Below are 19155 nucleotides of genomic sequence, written 5' to 3'. Positions count from 1 at the left end.
GCATTTCATCACTAAAGAAACCTACATAAGTACTATTAATTCAGAAAGATCAATATTTAAAAGACAAAGAATAGTTATTACAGATTATTTAAAACAAAATGAAACTTCTAAAGGATATAATTTTAGAGATGTTAGCACTTATACTCTGATATGTAACCTTTTTGAAAACTTCAAGTTTCTCTCTTTAAAAATAAATAAAACAAACAATTTAGTTCTCATTTTATTTGATGAAATGTTCATTTTTTTCTATACTTTTAACAGCATTGAAATTAACATGACTGAATACACTTATGAAGTGCTTTTGATGTCAGCACAGATCTAAAGACAACTGCTAAAGCAGTTCTTTTGTATGTTAAGGATTTTTTTTAGTAGGGTCTCCCAATCCAGTGGCTATTCAAAAATAACTAATTAAGGATAGTAATTTTTTTCTTTTTAAAAACAAGTGCACAGAGAGTCATAAAATGTGTCAGATTTTTAAGCAGAAGTCCACTTGATGGGGAATTCTGTTTGAATACCAAGAGCATGATTTGGTCCTATATATTTAGAATCCAGAGGACATGCCCCCATCGGTTTACAACTCTTACGTGGATTTTTAAGGTAAAATGTAAGTATTTCTAAGCTAGTTTCGAACAAAAGAAGGCCGTCTTCCCAGGAGTCACAATGCTGAACTTAATATTTAACTATATTAAAGGTATAGTACAGTTCTTTAATGAAATAAGAGTTAAATTACCGACAATAACATTACTTATTATCTTTGTTCTACTAAGGTAAAGCACATTTAGTTGAACTGTAAGTAAACATCAAAGGCTACATTTTCATACTAAGCAATAACTTTTGCAGTTCACATTCAGTCTGAGCATATTTGTTGCCCTACCCCACAACAACATTTGCTGCCCTACCCCAAAGTTCCATCAGGCACATAAGGGCAGCACAAAGAAAAGAGTTTCATGTCAGTCCACCACCAAGCAGTTTCCCAAAGTAGCCATCATTAACTTGCATACAAAATGTTTCTCTAGCAGAAGATTAACAAAAGAAGGTATTCAAATTGTGGAACTAAGAATGCAAAAGTAAGTTTCCAAGCAAGAAGCTAATCTTTATACTGTAAATCCACTGATCCTGAACACTGGAGTTCTACACATCTATACTCCATACACGAACCACAAGAGATAACACTAATTTATGCTTTTGGGATGGGGGTGGTCTTGTCCATACAATTTTTTTTTAAACTTCTGCAATATACTACAATGGAATTGTAAGGTCTTCTTCTCAACCAAAATAGGTTTGCTTATAAAAGGTTACCACTTACCTTACATTGCATTCTATTTGCTATCAGTTTCACATGTCCTTCAGATAGCCAGGCAAATCAGAGCCTGGGAAGATGTTCTTCCCACACTCCCAAATGCAAGAGATCTTTATAGTTTACATGGCTAGCATAACAAAAGATTGCTGGAACTGCTGTCAAGTCATTCACAGTAAGCTTCTCTCAAGCCTCTCTTGCTTGCCTGCTCATCTAACTACAAAAGGAAGAACTGAGTCTTAGCCATGGTACATTTGATCAGGATCTCTGTTCTGAACGATTATTTTAAAATCAGTTAAAAAAACACTTCCCTCAATTTTATGGATCCCAAGAATACCTGAGAGGGAATCTATGTTGTTAGAGGAGATTCATAACTCAAATTATCTATCTTCTCTCTGAAGAGAAAGAATTGGGTTTTAAAGGTTGGATTTTATTTTGTGAAGATAAGTCACAGATATGAGTATTGCATCTTGCTTGCCACGTAGAAATAAAAGTCCGAAAAGTAAGTCTTTTGTCTTTGTTAGCCTTAACCGAGTGGAGGAACCATTAACAAGTGCAACACAACCATGAAAACTGACTGAAAAACCCCTTGGTAGTGGTGCAGCAGCATGAAATTCATTAATTATTACAGTAGCTGCTTATGCTGAAAGGTTATGTAGTTGAAAACACATCAATGAACCACAGTGACAGACTTTTTCACCTCAAAGTATTAATCAAAAAATGTTTACAAAACAGATTTGTTCTATCCTACCATTTACGTAACAGCATTTATGTAAACTCCCTCCCCCAAAGTAGCCTAAATGAGTAACATAAAATTTTAATTTTTTCTTTCGTAAGTCACTGGAGATTGACTAATGATACAAAATTATGAAATGTTACCTGTCTTATAATCAACTGCCCTTGAAACAGTTTAAGAGTGAAAGTTTTAAAATACTTTTTTTAAAAAGCTCCAAAACATATCTAAAGGTAATTTCAAATGATATACAAACAATTCTTGGTTCATTTTATTCAATTTTAAATAAAACTGGTTCTGGATATTCAAAACATTCTTACTTTTTCAAAAAAAATTGCTTTCACTTTCACATTACATACTGTTGAAGGTGTCACAGAAATCAGGGGTTCATAGTCTTTAAATATATTATCAGCCATTACAATTTTCGTGGATGGAACAGAAATACAACTTAAGTAAATCATTTTCATTAGCACCACAGCAAAGCAAGCAAAAGCTTATGCAGAAAAATTAATGGCTATATCCCAGCATTTATTAGCTCAGCTCATTAAATAGCATTTTAAATAAGCTGATCAGAAGTTAAATGTTTTCACAATCTCACTGTTTCAATAGCTTTCCCCTTAATTTACATTTGTGTAGAAAACAAAGAAACAGAATTACTTTGATTTTCTCTTCCAGAATTATAGAACATTGCACAAGTTAGAAGAATCACATTTCATATTACAATTAAGATTTCTGTTTGAAATCCCATAACCACTAATTTTCAGATCCAATCAATTAACATGAGGGTCGGCATGCATAGTTTTTTTTTTTTTAAAGTATCAAGTGATTTAGCCCCTAACACTTATCTGAGCTCTCTGGAAAAACTAACAATAGTTTTAGAAATGCAATTTGTCATATAATATCTTGTTTGTAGGTTGTGGACTTGAATTCTGATAACTGCTTGCATCTTTGAATGTTATGAAATTTCCGATCTAAAGCACTGGAGAGCATAAGAGAGCAGAACATAGAGGAGTGTATCCAGAAATATTATTTATAAAAGTTCTGGAGAGATTGGAAAGAAAGAGTCATTAACTGCAGCTTTTTTAAAGCAACAGCCACACTTATTTGATGCAAGTCAATACACTTTATTAAAAATGACCTTTTGAGAAAGATAAAGACCATCATAAACGTACCCAAAAGGAAATATTTCATCACAAATCTTCACAGCAAAATTAATAATATAGTATAGGATATAAGTTTAGTTCATGTCACATTAACAAGATTTCGCGGAGCGATATTCTTTCATTTAGAACTACAGAATTAACTGAGAATTTCTTATTATACTTTATACACATGCCATTAAAATATATATTATCACTTTACTTCCACATAAATTGATATGATCTAAAGTACGCTCAGAGGAGAGAGCCCGGTTATGTATAACAGTTGACGTTAATGGCATTTTACACACTTCTTTGGGTCTGGCTTTTATAGAATATTTTAAATATACCCAATGTGTTTAAAAGTTAATTAAGCCACAAAGGGTTACCACATGTATGGTAAAGCTTCTTTTTTAATTTCCATTCTCTAACTAAGGGGGGGGGGGGGGGGGGGATTTTAAAAATAACAGGAAACGTCCTAAGTTTTTGCAGAGCAGATGAGCTGCAGCTCAGAAAGAGCCCCATTGTTTTTTTTCCCAATTGGTCCTTTCCTTGCATCTGCACCTGTTTGGTCTATTCCCCTATAAGCCACAGCTGCCGGATCCCACCCACCCAGGTACCCAATCTCAGCTATGGGGAAGAGGTCCCACAGGGAGGTGCTGACTGACAGCTGTCACTGAGCCCTGTGCTTGCACCAGTAGCTCTGCAACTGTGACAGGGAGCGACACTGCTCCCCACCTCCAGTGAGTACCCCTGCTGCAGGTACCCCCCCTAACACCGCTAACTGTAACTCCCTCCTCCCACAGCAGTGTCCTCTTTTGGGGAACCTGAAATATGGTAATGACACATTTAGGCTTTAACCCACCATTTTGTTACACAGGCATTTCAGAGTAAACTATGTAAGACTTAAGCATATTGTTTGTTCTTAGACATGATGGAACTGAGTTTCAGTTATAACTATTGTCTTGCTTATGTGAATATAACTGTAGACTTGGTTTGACATAAGTAATTTGCCTCATTTCTTAGTGGACATGATTAAGAAGGTAAATGGAAGGTAAGATTGTAACTAGCGGCTTAAGAAGCAGTATGCTGAAGTCAGGATGTCTGTGTTAGTTAAGATAAGCATGATCTCCCTGATGCTAGGGACAATGGACAAGATAGACATGGAATGTAAAGATCAGGATCTACATGACCAGCACATGGAAAGAGCAGGCTATACAGGGATTGGTTCCTGAAAAGTCATCAAGCCAATCCAAAAACATGTGATGCAATGTAATAAACATATACATAAATGCATATAAAGGAAGATGTTTTGTGTTCAACTTTGAATATGTGGTATGCTCTATATCTACCCCTATGATTGAGTCTGATCTACTCAGCGTAGCTTTGATGCATGCCAAGTAAAAGAACTGAGTGATGCAATCTGGAGTTGAACTGAGTTATCTGGATCCCAGAGAAACAAATTAAGTGTTCTCTCAGAACTCGACAAGGTATTCTGGATAATACAAATGGAAAAGGTTGAAGGGAATCCCAACAAACTTATTTTAATTTAAAAAAAAAACAAAACACTAAAATAAAGTTAGAACTCACCAAAATTGTATTAAGATCTCAAAAACCTAATTCCTTTACATTGTCCGATAATCATTAACATATTTCAGTGCAATGAAACTAAGTTTTATCATAGATTTTCAGAGTGGGATTTCACAACTGCTCAGCATTGACCTAACACTGCTCCCACTGACGTCAATGGGAGTTTTACGGTGCATCTACAGCTCAAATTAAGGTATAATTGTAGCATAGTTAGGCAACCCACATTAGCTGTGATCAGGCTAGTGTGTAAAAACAGTAGTGGAGATGTGATAGCTTCAGTGTTGGCTATGTTCACGTAGAAGTCTGCCCCACCACATCTTCACTACATGATGACTGCTAACTACACGGACTATATTAGAGTTAGTGCAGATATGCCTACCCACACGACACTGCAAATTAAGGTTTGATTGTAGACACACTTTCTATTGACTTCAACAGGAACAGAGGTTAAGCCAATGAGGAGCACTTTTAAAAATCCCATCCTAGAAACTTAAAAGCTCTAGTAGGTCATCAAGTCCATCCCTCTGCCTGTTTTCTAAGGTATTTTCTACTGCTTTGTCTAATTTTGTTCTAAGTGTTCTCAGCTTCCACCACTTTCCTTGGAAAAACTCTCTTACATTCTTAATATGTCTTACTGTTGGCAAAATTTCATGATACTGAACCAGAACTTTCCCTCCTTTCATTTCATCTTGTTTTTTTTTTTTTTTTTTTTTTTAGTTATACCCCACTTTAAATAATTATTGTTTACAGTTAGCGTTCACAGTGCTTATAGTTTTCTAGTATTTCTAGACAAATTCTGTACCTCACTCCGCATTTTAGTTGCAATTCAACAAGCCACCTATATTTAATTTCATTAGTTTCATTTTGAATCATTTATCAGTGCTTTCTGAGTTACAACACTATTTATTTATCTTTAAAATTGCCATGTCAATGTAATTCAAAACTAATTTAAAATAAAGCTCATTGAGTTTCAGATTGGATATGATTAATCAAAACCCTGAGATACAAGGCTCATAATGCAAATTTTTATAAAATGTAAGCACAGCAAAGTTAGCAGGCTTCATTAACAACGTGCTTACAGTATTTTCAAAATTAAAATATCAAAGAATTATATGAATATACAGTATTTGTATATTAAAATGAGATTTTAATTCAAAGTTTTAAACTAACATAAGAACTGAGGCTGATTGAAGACCACTGCAAACCAGTCTCTCTCTACATTACCTTCACTATAAACAAACTCACATATACCAAAATAGACTTCAGAAACATGCATTAAATAATTTCACAGAAAAAAAGATTAACCCTTGCAAAAACGGAATCAGGTTGTTGAATTTGACAAGAAATAGAAAACATTAAATTCTACTTTGTGTGGAGTAATCTTTAATATATTCAGCATTACATAAGAAATACATGTTCACAATTTCCCACTCTCATAAAATGCCCATTAAAAAATTCCTTGAAAACAGATCAGAACAGCCCTTAGGGTGTGATTATACAAAAAAATTAGACTGAAAACTTTGTTTCAAATTAGACAAACATATTGACATGCTATTTCTTGAATAGAATATATGTTAACTAACCTAAAACAAAATAATTTTTACACATTTTACAAGCACTATTATTAATATAGTGCTTCTAATTAAATGGATAAAAAGCATGTTTCTATGAAATCAGTGGTTCACAAAATAAATTATGCATACCTTAAATTTAAAATTAATCATATAATATTTCATAAGAGCACTCATTTGTATAATAGCTATATTAGTAAGGATTAATATATAAATATATAGTTACATAACACATCAATCATGCCAGAATATCAAGGCAATTACAAAATGCCTCAATTAATGCTTGTTAGAAAGACAAATGTTATAAGGGTTAACAGTACAGCTTACTATACTTAGTTTGCCAACTTTAGTGCACAAAATGCACAAATTGAATCAAAACCATTCAGAAGCCAACTACACAACTGCAGACACTTTTTATTTAATTATTTTATCCTAGGCATAATTACACAAATGTGTAATTTTAATCTCCCCTGTCACAAAATGGAGAAAGTCACTGAAAGACTTTTCAAGTAGTGAAACTAGATCACATGGCTGATTTTAGCTCATATTTAGAATGTCCATTCAGAGTTTGGTTTGGTTTTTTCTCCACTCAATGCCTTAAAACCCTGTCATATTAAGATTGATGATTGCATGGACATTTTCACAAGCCAAAAAGGTTAGCCTCTGAATCAGTCACTGGTTCTGTAAATCCAAAATAACGCAAGTCTTTTTTCCCTGAACCCCTTCATTCTGTGACGTACCATCAACATCATCTGCAGCTTCGCTCTCTTCTTCTTCTAGTATTTCAAAAGGAGTCATTACATCATAGAGAAATGAGAGGAAGCCATAAAACCAATCAGAACTTTCCTCTGCTAAAATATTAAGGACTTCCTCAAGGGAATCAATATTTTCATTACTGCCATCTTTGGTCAAGCCTACACAAGAATAGAGGAAAGAAAGAGAAAAAAAGGAGAGCAGTTAGGTGGAAAAAGGAAACTGAAGAAGAAGGATCTATGAAAGAAATCTCATGTCTAGACAGCAGTCTTTACAGGAATGCTAATTAGGAATAGAAAAGAGGTTACACAAAAGTGTCTTCCTGCAAACAAGTAGAGATTCAAATCTGGACAATATATGTGGATGTATCAGTCAACAAGGCAAATCCAGTTCCTCTTTTACACCTTCCTTCCTGTAAACAAACTGAAATATGTTCATATTTGTCTTGTGGCACTTAATATTAAATGGCAGGAGCTAACTCAGGAAACTAAGCACCCCTGCTTAGAACAACCAAATGCAATTTAAGGCAATCAAACTTTAAAGCTAACAATTATTAAATCTCTATGACAACTGAAAACAAAATTTGGTTTAACTACTGTGCATTTTAAACAAAAGTTTGTCACAATGAAAGGGTAAAATTTGTTTTATCACCTGTAATTATGATTTCTCAGAGTAAGTATCCACTGGTCTGATCAAGGGCTGCTGTAGTTATTCTGCCCATTCCAGTTTACATATGGAGATGGGTATCAAAATATTTGTTTGTTCTTGTTTTCTCTCCTTTCTACCTCAGAGTTTCCTATCACGCCATAACCATGATACATTTTTAACTTGCTTGACAATTCCCCCTGCTGGCATGCGGACAGAACTACCTATTTGTAGGTAGTTCCAAAGAGAGGGTTACTCACCTTGTGCAGTACTGAGGTTCTTCGAGATGTTTTTTCCTGTGGGTGCTCCACTCCAGGTGTTGGCGCGTCCTCAATCAGAGATTGTGTCAGCAGTGCCCGTCCAGGTCGCACATGCACCGTCCCAGTCTCGTGGCATCGTTGGCGCCCTTTTCAACGTGCATGACCTGACCCCTCCATTCTCTCTCTGCCATAGAGCCATAATACTTGACTTCGAAGTACAGGGGAGGAGGGTGGGTAGTGGAGCACCCACAGGGACACGTTATCTTGAAGAACCTTAGTTACTGCACAAGGTGAGTAACCCTCTCTTCTTTGAGTAGTGTCCCTGTGGGTGCTCCACTCCAGGTAACTCTCGAGCAGTGCCCTCAGTTGGCAGAGGGAACTTTGGAGTTGTTAGGTTGAATGGAAGAGAGTACGGAGAGTCTGATTGCTGCATCATGTCTTAATGCCTGATCGATGGCGAAATGTTTTGTGAAAGTGTGGGTCGAAGCCCAGGTAGCTGTTTTGAATATTTCAGTAATTGGTACATTATGCAAGAAGACTATGGATGTAGCAATTGATCTGGTTGAATGTGTCCTAACCCTTTGGGGTGGTGTAGCTTCTGACTGTGTGTAGCATGTGTGGATGCAGCTGAAAAGCCACTTTGAAAGTCTTCGGGTAGATATGGCATTGCCTTTAGAACATTCTGTAAATTGATACAAAAAGTTTGGGAGATTTCCTGAAAAGTTTTGTTCTTTCTAGATAAAATACAACAGCTTGTCTGATGTCCAGCGTATGAAGAACCGCATCCTGTAAATGTAGATAAGTGAATGTTTTGGTTAAGGTGGAACGCTGATGTAACTTTGGGGAGGAACTTAAGATGAGGTCATAGCATCACCTTATCTTTATGAAATATTGTATAAGGTGGGTGGGTCATAAACACTCCGAGCTCACTTATGCGTCATGCCGATGTGATTGCCACTAGAAATGATATCTTCCATCAACATGTGCATTAACGAACAAGTCGCTAAAGGCTCGAATGGTGGCTTGATGATGATCCTTAGGACTAAACTGAAGTCTCAAGGAATTGTGCGAGGACATATATCTGGGTACATTATGCCAGTAATGAAACGTTTCACCATTGGGTGCGCAAGAATTGTGGTATCATCTATGAGATTGTGGAAGGTGATAATAGCTCCTAGATGTACTTTAAGTGAGTTAATTGATAATCCTGCTTTTTTATTTCCAGGAGTTAATCTAATATAGTTGGGATTGGTGCCACTAGTGCGTTGATCTGCTTCTGTTGACACCATAAGGACAATCTTCGCCATTTTTTAAGGTAAGTTCTTCTTGTGGCAATTTTTCTGCTATTCAGTAGAAAGTGTCTTACTGGTTCCTTGTCCTGGGAGAAGAGATCCTCGACTAGTGGGAGAGAGATCGGTGTGTGAATCGACATTTGTGTCAGGTAAGTAAACCATGATTGTCTGGACTATGCTGGTGCTATCAACAGCTTCGCATTGTCTTTGCGTATTTTGTGTATGGTTTTGACTATCATGGGGATGGGTGGGAATGCATAAAGGAGACTTGTATTCGAGTTGATGAGGAATGCGCCCCCCATCAAGTCTCTGACTAGACCTGCAGAAGTAACGGTACTTGCGATTCATTCTTGTCACAAATAGATTGATTGTGGGATAACGCCATTAATGAAAGCTGTTCTCCAAGACCTCAGTGTGTAATTCCCACTTGTGACTGATGCCGAATTTTCTGCTCAGGTTCTCTGAAATTGAAGTTCTGAGTACCAGGTAAGTAGGCTGCTGAAATGTGGATGTTGTGGGATATGCACCAATTCCATAGTCTTATTACTTCTGAACACAGGGAGTTGGATCTTACCCCTCCTTGATGATTGAAGTAGAACATACATGCAATATTGTCCGTCATTATCTTTATAGTTTTCCCTGCAGTCAGAGGTAGGAAATGTAGACAGGCATAGCGGACAGCACGTAACTCCAATAGGTTTATGTGCTGTTTCATTTCCTGTAGTGACCATTTTCCTTGAACGGTAAGTTCTTGCAAGTGTGCTCCCCATCCAATTAGGAATGTGTCTGTAGTGATAATGATTGAGGGTGTTTCCCTTATGAATGGAGTTCCTGTTTGAAGGTTGTTGGGCTGTGTCCATCATTTCAATGATTGTTTGATCTTTTTTGACATTACCGCCGTTTTGTATAGAGATTGTCTGTGTGATTTGTAAACTGTCGTGAGCCACATTTGGAAGCGTCGCATATGTAATCATGCATATTGCACTATAAAGGTGATGGCTGCCATATCACACAACATTTGGAGGCATGTGTGCATGTTCAAAGTTGGACTGTTTTGTATTATAGATTCCAGATTCACAATGGTATCGAATCTGGTTTTTGGCAAGAACACCCTGGCAGTGAAGGAATCCCTGTGCACTCCTATAAACTCCAGTTGTTGCACAGGCTGTAGGGTGGATTTTGTGTCGTTTATCATCAACCCTAGTGTATGAAATATGTCCTTGTAGTGTAACTTGCTTGGACAGCCCCCCATGTACGTACTTGCCCTTATGAAGCAATCATTTAGGTAGGGGAATATGGTGATCCTTAGTCTTCAAAGGTAAGCTGCTACAACAGCAAGTACCTTGGAAAAGACCCTTGGGGCAGTGCAAACGCCAAACGGTAGCACTGTGTATTGATAGTGGTTGTTGCCTAGTGTGAATCTTAGGAATCTTCTGTGGGCTGGATAAATAGTAATGTGGAAATATGCGTCTTGAAGGTTGAGGGCTGCAAACTAGTCCCCCTGTTCCAGTGCCAGAGTAACCATCCTGAATTTTTGAACCCTTATACATTTGTTCAGTTTTCTTAAGTCCAAAATGGGTCTTCTTTTGGGTGCAGAAGTAATGGAAATAGAAGCTTCTGCCTCTCTATTGGGAGGGGACATGCTCTATGGCATCTATTTGGAGTAAATGTTTGACCTCCTGTTGTAATAGGCGTTCATGAGATGGGTCCCTGAAGAGGGAAAGGGAAGGGGTTTGGGTTGTAGGTATGGAGGTAAAGGGGATAGTATACCCAGATTGGATAATTTCTAATACCCATTTGTCTGTTATGTTTGCCCCGTGTTGGTAAAAGGGGCGTAAGTCAATGTTTGAACAGGATGGTGGGTGCTATGGGCTCTGGCTGCGGAAGGCGGGGGTGATCACATAGACCCTCGACCAAGTCCTCAAATTGCTGTTTTGGAAGGGCAGCCTGGGATGTTGATGGCTGCTGGTTTGTCTGTCATCATCACTGTGGCCTTTGTCAGGAGCGTGATTGCTCATATCGTCTGTTTTGTGAATAATGTTGGTATCTGGAGTTATATGGCTGATACCTGAAGGGTCCTCTTCTTGTTGCAGGTGTGTAGATTCCAAGGGTGGGGAGCATAGCCCGGGAATCTTTCATAGTATGCATGGCTTCATCAGTTTACTCTGCAAAGGGCTTCGCCTTGTCAAAGGGAAGATCCTCGATCGTTGCCTGTAGTAGTTTAGGAAGGGCTGCGGAGTGAAACCATGATGCCTTATGCATAACAACAGCAGTTGCCACAATTCTAGCCGCAGTGTCAGCCACGTCAGGGGAAGCCTGCAACACTGTTCTTGCGACGAACTGCCCTTCTTTAATCAACAACTGGACTTGTTTTCTTTCTTCCGGGACAAATTCAATAAATTCTGATATCTTTGAATAATTGTCATGGTCATAATTGGATAATAATGCGGTATAGTCTGCTACTCTTAATTGAAGAGTAGCTGACATGTAGACTTTCCTGCCAAGTAAATCCAGTCTCATCATCTTTGTCATGTGGTGTCAACCTATGATGTTGCTGCTTGTTCCTCTGGTTAGCAGCTTCTACAATTAGTGAGTTAGGAGCAAGATCGGCGAAGAGGAGCTCGATAGCTTTTGCAGGAACGTGATACTTTTTATGATCCCTTTTCCAAGTAGGGGGAATGGTGGTGGGCATTTGCCAGATGTTATTCACAGGCTCCATAAGGGCATCATCCATCGGAAGGTCGATTTTGGTAGAAGCTGAGGTCTGTAATATTTTTAGGAATTTATGTTGTGACCCTGCCACTTCCTGGAGTGGAATCTCCAAGCTGTCAGACACCCTCTTAAACAGTTCTTTGAACTACTTAAAATCATCTGCAGTCATCAGAGGTGGAGGACTATGGCCTCATCAGGCAAAGAGGACAAACTGGGTGTTAGTGGAGTTGTTTCTTGCTCCACACTGTCATCCTGTTCCTCAGTAGGACCAGTTGTTTTGGGTCCTGTTAGAGTAGGTCTATTAGGTAACCTTTCTCTGTGTGTATAGGAGGTTGATGGTCTACTGTGTGATGTTGAATAGACAGACCAGGTGTCCCATCCAGGCCACAATATGGGACTCATGAAGCAAATCATGGAGGTCCAAACCATGGATATGTTGGACGTCTGGGATGTGGCTGGTGTCTAGTTGGGTGCCCCCTAGCTGATAATTGTTGGGGGGAAAAGGTAGTCTGTTCACCATCATTCTCCTCATCACTGGAGAAGGAGATAGGAGAAATGGACTCCTCCTGACTAAAGTGTACTGGAGAGATGTCAGTCTCATATAGTAGTGATAGCGGGGAAGATGTTACCAATTCTCTCTCCTTCTCATAATGCCTGCGCTTTTCAGTATGATTTCACGGGTCCGGAATCGTTGGCTCCGTCGTTAATGTCGGTGCCAAGGTCTGCTCCATAGCATTTCTCAGTGTGCACATATCTGTCAGCGCCTTCAGTACCGTGGATGTCCTCGGGGCCATCAGGGTCTCCGTTGTTATTGATGCCATTGACACTGTAGGCATAATCAGTGCCGATGTAGTCTGCTCGATGTGTGCTGGTGCCGTGACACTTTTCTGCTCCCAGGTCTGTGTCAGTGCCGATGTTGTGGCGGTTACCGCCATTTTGCGGACCGTTACTTTTGACAAAGCTGTCTCGGCACGGGGTTGTTTTATTTTATCTCTCAGTTCTTTACAGGAGCGGTGAGTCTCTCTCATTGTCATAGAGGTCAGTATACTGGAGGAACCTAGAGTCTCTTTGGTACCAAATCTTTTGTCCATTTCTGGTGACCTCCTTTTCTTGGCAGGCTCCATTGTCGGTGGAGCAAAGTGCCTTTTTCTGTTTTTTTCATGTGAGGAGCTGTTACCCTGTCCAGGGTCTGAGGCAGGTCTCAGACACCTCTCCATAAACATTAGCTTCAGGCGGAGGTCCTTGTCATGCCTGGCTCTAGCTTTCTAGTTCTTTCATTAATGGGCAATATGCCCTTCGCCAAGGCATCTGATACACTCCAAGTGCCCATCCGAAGCTGGCATAGTGTCCCTGTATGAAGTACAGCATTTGAAGCCCAGGAGCTCGGCATGATCTCCCTATTAACTAAGGAATAAGTCTGAGGGAAACTTTTTTTTTTTTTTTAAAAACAGGGAAGGATTGAGGTAAACTAATCTAAACTACAGGTAAACTGACTAATTTTATGGGAAAAGAGACTTATTGAAGATTTCTAAAGCGGGCTGTCGAAGAACTGCTGAGGGCTCCGTCTCAGACCACGAATGGTTGAGAAGGAACTGTGGGGGGGATCAGGTTGCACGCGCTGAAAAGGACGTCAATGACTCCACGAGACGGGGACAGCACATGCACGACCCGGACGGGCACTGTTGACAAAATCTCCGATCAAGGATGCGAGGACACACCAACACCTGGAGTGGAGCACCCACAGGGTCACTACTCGAAGAAGCAGCTGAGGATACATACAAGACAAGACGTGATCTACAGGTACCAGAAATAAGCAGAGATGCTTTTTTATTTTGTAACTATGTCAAAAAAGTATTTTCATTCATTTTAAAAGAAAAGCAGTGTGAGCGGGGGGTGGCAGTCAAAGCAGTGGAGAGTTATTAAAAGGAATAAAAAATTACAAGTGTACAGATGGTAAACTTTGCGGTCAGACTTATTATGTTTGCACAATACTATGCACAACAGAAGTTTGATCTAACTGGGATCTGTGGGAGTTATAATACAAACAATCATTTTACATGTTTTGTATATAGAAGCCACTGCTCTAGCCATGTACTACTAGAACATAACCAGCAATTAATATTTTCCAATACAGGAAGAAAACAACAGAATAATCAGCCAATTAACAGGCAATTAGTGCTGAATGTGAAGGACCACCAAAAATAAACTCAGAAAACTAGGACCTATTAGTATTTTAAAAAAATCCCAAACCCAAGCAAATATATAGTGCATATATGAAAACCATCTAAGTTGAAATCCTAATGTGTCATTTCTTAGACCAAAAAAGGGAATAGATGCCTTTGCTAGAGCAACAAAAAGCCAAACTGTCTAGATACTTGCATATGTCCACCAAATGATAGTTCTAGATTTTAGCAGAAAGTAAACTTAATAGCTATTGCAGATTTGTTTTTAGGTTCTTCCATGTGATAAATTTCAGTCAGTTAGACCAGGCTCAGTCAATCGTCCTTGCTGAAATAGGTCCTTAACCTCAGAAGAAACCAGATAGTGTTATTTGAAATCAACACCAATCTAAGAAACCAGAATTTTCATAGACTGTAGAACGTGATAAGTACAATACAACTGCTTCTATGTCATGACTGATTTGTGGCACATTTGTTATTAAGAGAAATAAGGAAATGCATATCTCCTCCCACAAATACTTCTCCAAGAGAATAAAACCATGCCAATCTTGCATATTTAAAGATGCAATACTGAGAGCAGAATCTTAGGACTGCACTATGGGGCTCAGAGCTGTACAGTTCTGCTTCTGCATGGGACCATCTATATCTTACCTGACCAGAGATTTTTCTGATTGTGCTCCCTTTTTCTTGCTGCTTGCAGGTGTTTTGCATTAAACATAAGCGGCTGTAATTGATAGGGAAAGTTTGCTAGCTTACAGATTTAGAAGCATGCTGCTCACCCCATTCTGATGGTTATGCCACCATAATTGTTTCCACTTTCTATGTGAAAATATTGTTGAGGAATCCAGAAGAGCAGTATATTGATGAGTTTCCTACACCTTGTAATTCCAGAAAATTGATCACGCTGCAATCTTCCAGGAAGGTTTACTTCCAGTGACCCAGAAATGAGTCTATCTTGATTCCACACTCCAAAGGGTGTTCTTCATGATTTAGACAGACGAAACCTCTGCTAGAGGTTCCCCTTTCAGAATGCTGTCTTTGGATTTCTATCAGTAAAAGGAATGTGTTATTAAGGAAGTGCAAGTGAGACTTTCGACCTTAGAAATTCCAGTTTCTAATGAAGAAATTCTGAAAAGGTTGGAGATGTTACATTTTCCCAAGGAGCTGTGTCCACATATTAGATCATTTTATCTACCAGATGCAGGTATTAGACCTCTGACATATGGCTGAGGTTTAGGAGCTGGTCTATTAAAAACTGGCTCTTGTACAATTTTTCCTAAATAGTTCCCAATAAGCCTGGAAGACAGAAAGTTGCCTCGAGGCCACTGCTGCACAAAGCATTGCTGAGCACAAGATGGGTGTCTTTGAAATCCCACTGAAGCCACTTCTAACTGCAGCAGGAGGGAGCACTGAGGTAGACCTCTACTGCAAAAGAAATTCCCAAAATGGCCTTCACTTCTATGCAGGAAGCCAATTTCCTTTCAATTAGGATGAAAGCAAGGGAAGAGATTAAAAAAATCCGTAATATACACTCTCAGAGGATCAGAGGCAGTACATGACATTGAGCAGGCAGTTCAGTCAACATGTCAACAGAAAGAACTAGCAAGTAAGAAAAAATGGAACAAGAATTCTTGGTGGCTGTCTCTATCATCTGAAAAGAGAAGGTTAATCAAATGGCTAGACCCTGTGGATAAAGAAGAAACTAATTCAGCAAACTGAAAAGCTAACTTCTTTGTAAAAGAGAGCGTAACATAGCAAAGAAAGAATAGCAGGATTAAGAAAGCTAATATTCTCTATTTTTGATTATTTTATTTACTACATGGTTTGGTAACTTAAAACATGATGCTTTACACTAATTTTTAAACAAACACAAATATTATTATAAGTATGAAGAAATGTAATATAAATTTAAATTATCCACACATTCCTGCATTATTTTGGGCCGGAGTAATCTTTTATTTGCCTAAAGTTTCAAAAAAAAAGATTTTGAGGGCCAAATTCTGCCCTCATTTACACCAGTGCAACTGCAATGATTCATACAGTAGTTGTAGGTTATCTTCCAAAGATCCCCCAAAATTAAAATCAATTCATACTGAAAATAAGGGCCTGCAACTGCTGACATCAGAGAAGTACATACAGTTCAGGGACTGAACTTAAAAACCCATGATCAAATCTAGTTCAAGAACTGTTTTGTTTAGGCAGAAAGATAAAAGTTCTCCACCCACACACTACTGTTTCAAAAAGTATGAAGGGTACTACCCAAACACCAAACCTTGCTCCCACTAAAGTCAATGGTTCCAAAAGGAAGATGAATAGGGTCCAAGATCAGTACAAAAGAAATTTAAGATTGACATGCATTTTCTTCATGTTCCATTATACATAAATATTGTATATTAAATCAACTACTGATCAGACCCCTGCAATAAGAACTACACACCTTTTGCTCCTCTTGAAAGCACATGAGGGAAGCATTTTTCACCATTAAGAAAATTTAAATTACATTTATAATTAAGTTCTTAATTAAAACAAATTTTAAATCTCCTGCTGGCAGCTACAGTATTGTTGGAAGTGGACATCACCTGTGGTGCTGCCAGTAGGAGGTCTGAATGTCAGGGATTTTAAAGTACAATAGTTTTCCTCCTGCTCTGAAGGCCAATTAAAGAGCAGAAAAAATTATGGTTTATTGGCATTAAATATCACACAGTAAAAATCTTTTCATTAAGACAATTTTCAATTAGCATAGAAACAAACTCTTAATATTGTACTCCCACAGATACATGCACCACAAAATATATCCTTTGACAAAAAAAAATGTCCTAACTCAAGTCACACAAGCTACACAGTAAAAGAATCACACCACACAAATACTTGGATAGTTACGCACAAGCAAATGGGTGTAGCCTTATTAATATGTGTTGCTTTATTAGTTTCACAGACTTCATTTTAGACTGCAAGTTTCTCAGGGCAAGGTCATATCTTTTACTTGTCTTGAGAGTACAATGACTACATACAGTACTATATGGATTATAATCTTGTATAAACAGATAATAAATAAAACCAAACCCCTTGGCTGCTATTTATTTCTTTCCTAAAATGTGAACTGCAATTAAATCATACTATGGACTAATCACTTGACAAGTTTTACTTTTTAATTCCTAAAGTTTGTGTATTAATCTGCAACAGAACTTCTTAAAACCACCATTTCCCCCCATCTTCCAAAACATACTGTTGTAAGTTAACAGTCAAATTATATTTCAAAGTTCATATTTAGACAAAAAATAACTGATCTGCGACCTCTTATGACATATTTAAAGGAACACGTATTTATGTTTTATACATGGGAAGGTGAGTTTATTATAGAAACAGTGTCAAAGAACTGGCAGAATCCCAATCATATCAAGTTCTGTAAAAGTGGTGATCTATCAAAGAGCAACACATGTATCTGGCTAACAGCTTCACAGTCAGAACAAGACTGGCATAAAAAGCAATAGTCAGAGTACTGTCCTATTTATATACACCAAAGAGAAAATTCCGATTTGCAGAATGACTACAGGAAAAAAAATCTGTTCGAGTTTACCATAAATTGACAGAAAAAGACATAAAATACAAGCATGTGTAATGTTCACTGACAACACCCAATCTGTAGCTCTACAGACACTCAAAGCACACAGCCATAGGTTTCATCAGGCTCTACCTGAACTTCAGTCAACTGAATGTAGCTCTGGTCTGAGGAGTTCTCTCCCTACATAGAAGAACTAAACAAATGAACTGAAAAACAAGATACTTGTCTCTCTCTTTAGACAGACAGAAATTGGGGAAGGTAGCATTAAATGACCACTCAGAGAGCATCCACAATGGCCTGATGCTATATTGGAAGTCTGCACTGAGGTGTGGCATCAACACACTATGTTGTAACGATGCACATCAAGATGCAAACAGTGCAGGTAATTTCAGGACATTGCATTGAAATTATTCAGTGATTCCTTCCAATTTCTCCAGCCTTGCAAACTGAATTTCAATTTTTCCAATCAACAAGAACAACATGCATTATTTTCTCTTTAGTTTCAACGACGTGAATGTTTTGATATCAATATATTACTCCTTATTTCCCTCTGTTCAGCCTCCCTATTTTCTTTTTAAAGAAGTCTATAATGATCAATGTTATAGTAGTCTGAAGGTAATTGTGGGAGGGATTCAGAAAGATTTAGTCTGGATATCAGTCCAACCCATATATTTTATTGTTTCTACTGATAAAATTTATATATGTGCCCAGAACTCTGAAGGGTTTAATTTGACCAAATCAAAAGAACGAAAGAAGTTCCATGTTGGGTTTTGACTTTAGTTTTTTAATTTCAGCTACATATGAAGTATCTCAGTCCAAGCTTTGATCAAAATTTAAGACATGGTGATCCAGAGGCCTCGATTATAGTGAATGGTGTAGTGAATGCATTGACATGGATAGTATCTGAAGTTTACGTTCTAGAAATTCCTCAGATTCCAGGCAAGTACAAGAAAAAATATTCTCTGGCCACATATGGAATAATGTTGGTGGGCTTCAGAGGAAGCCCAGACTAGCTTTTTCTATGTCAAAGGGAAAATCAATGCAATACAAGACTTTTGAACAGCAAAGGAAGTAAACAGATCTTTGGAACTTTCAGGACCATTCTGAGGGACAACAGAAAATAAATGCAAAATGTTCATACTTTTAGTATATAGAAAGCATTTATACAATATGTAGTTATTTCTGCTACAACCTGATTTACAAGGGACCTGACACATCATGTTTGTTTGAACAATGTGTAATAATGTAAGCACTTGAAGTACTGGTCCATCTTACATAAAGGAATCAATTTAAAAAAAAATCTTGCTATAGTGATGTCAATACTTTGGGATTTAAGAGGATCTTAAAAACCAGCAATGTGAGGTACTAAAAAATTCTACCTAAATTGTGAAGATATTAGGAGGAAAAAAGTTCCTACAATT

At 37.9% G+C, this 19155-nt stretch overlaps 1 protein-coding gene across 13 annotated transcripts in view; it reads right to left on the bottom strand.

Annotated features, from left to right (window-relative positions):
- Nucleotides 1–19155, bottom strand: part of ASPH (aspartate beta-hydroxylase) — a 208870-nt gene that overhangs the window by 150710 nt on the left and 39005 nt on the right. Inside the window, exon 5 of one of the 13 annotated variants that reach the window (XM_067553718.1) lies at nucleotides 6801–7244. The exons of the other annotated variants lie outside the window; for them this stretch is intronic. Within the exon in view, the coding sequence (XP_067409819.1) occupies nucleotides 7003–7244 (242 nt within the window). The 3' untranslated portion in view covers nucleotides 6801–7002. Of the gene's footprint in view, nucleotides 1–6800; nucleotides 7245–19155 lie in introns of those variants that run through there. 13 annotated transcript variants of the gene reach the window in all.

This window comes from Emydura macquarii, unplaced genomic scaffold (genome assembly GCF_026122565.2).
Source record: "Emydura macquarii macquarii isolate MOO-44397 ecotype Brisbane River unplaced genomic scaffold, CSIRO-AGI_Emac_v2 contig_1477, whole genome shotgun sequence".
Taxonomy (NCBI): domain Eukaryota; kingdom Metazoa; phylum Chordata; order Testudines; family Chelidae; genus Emydura; species Emydura macquarii.
Note: the sequence above shows the minus strand (reverse complement) of the source record. Positions and strands in the feature narration are given on the sequence as shown.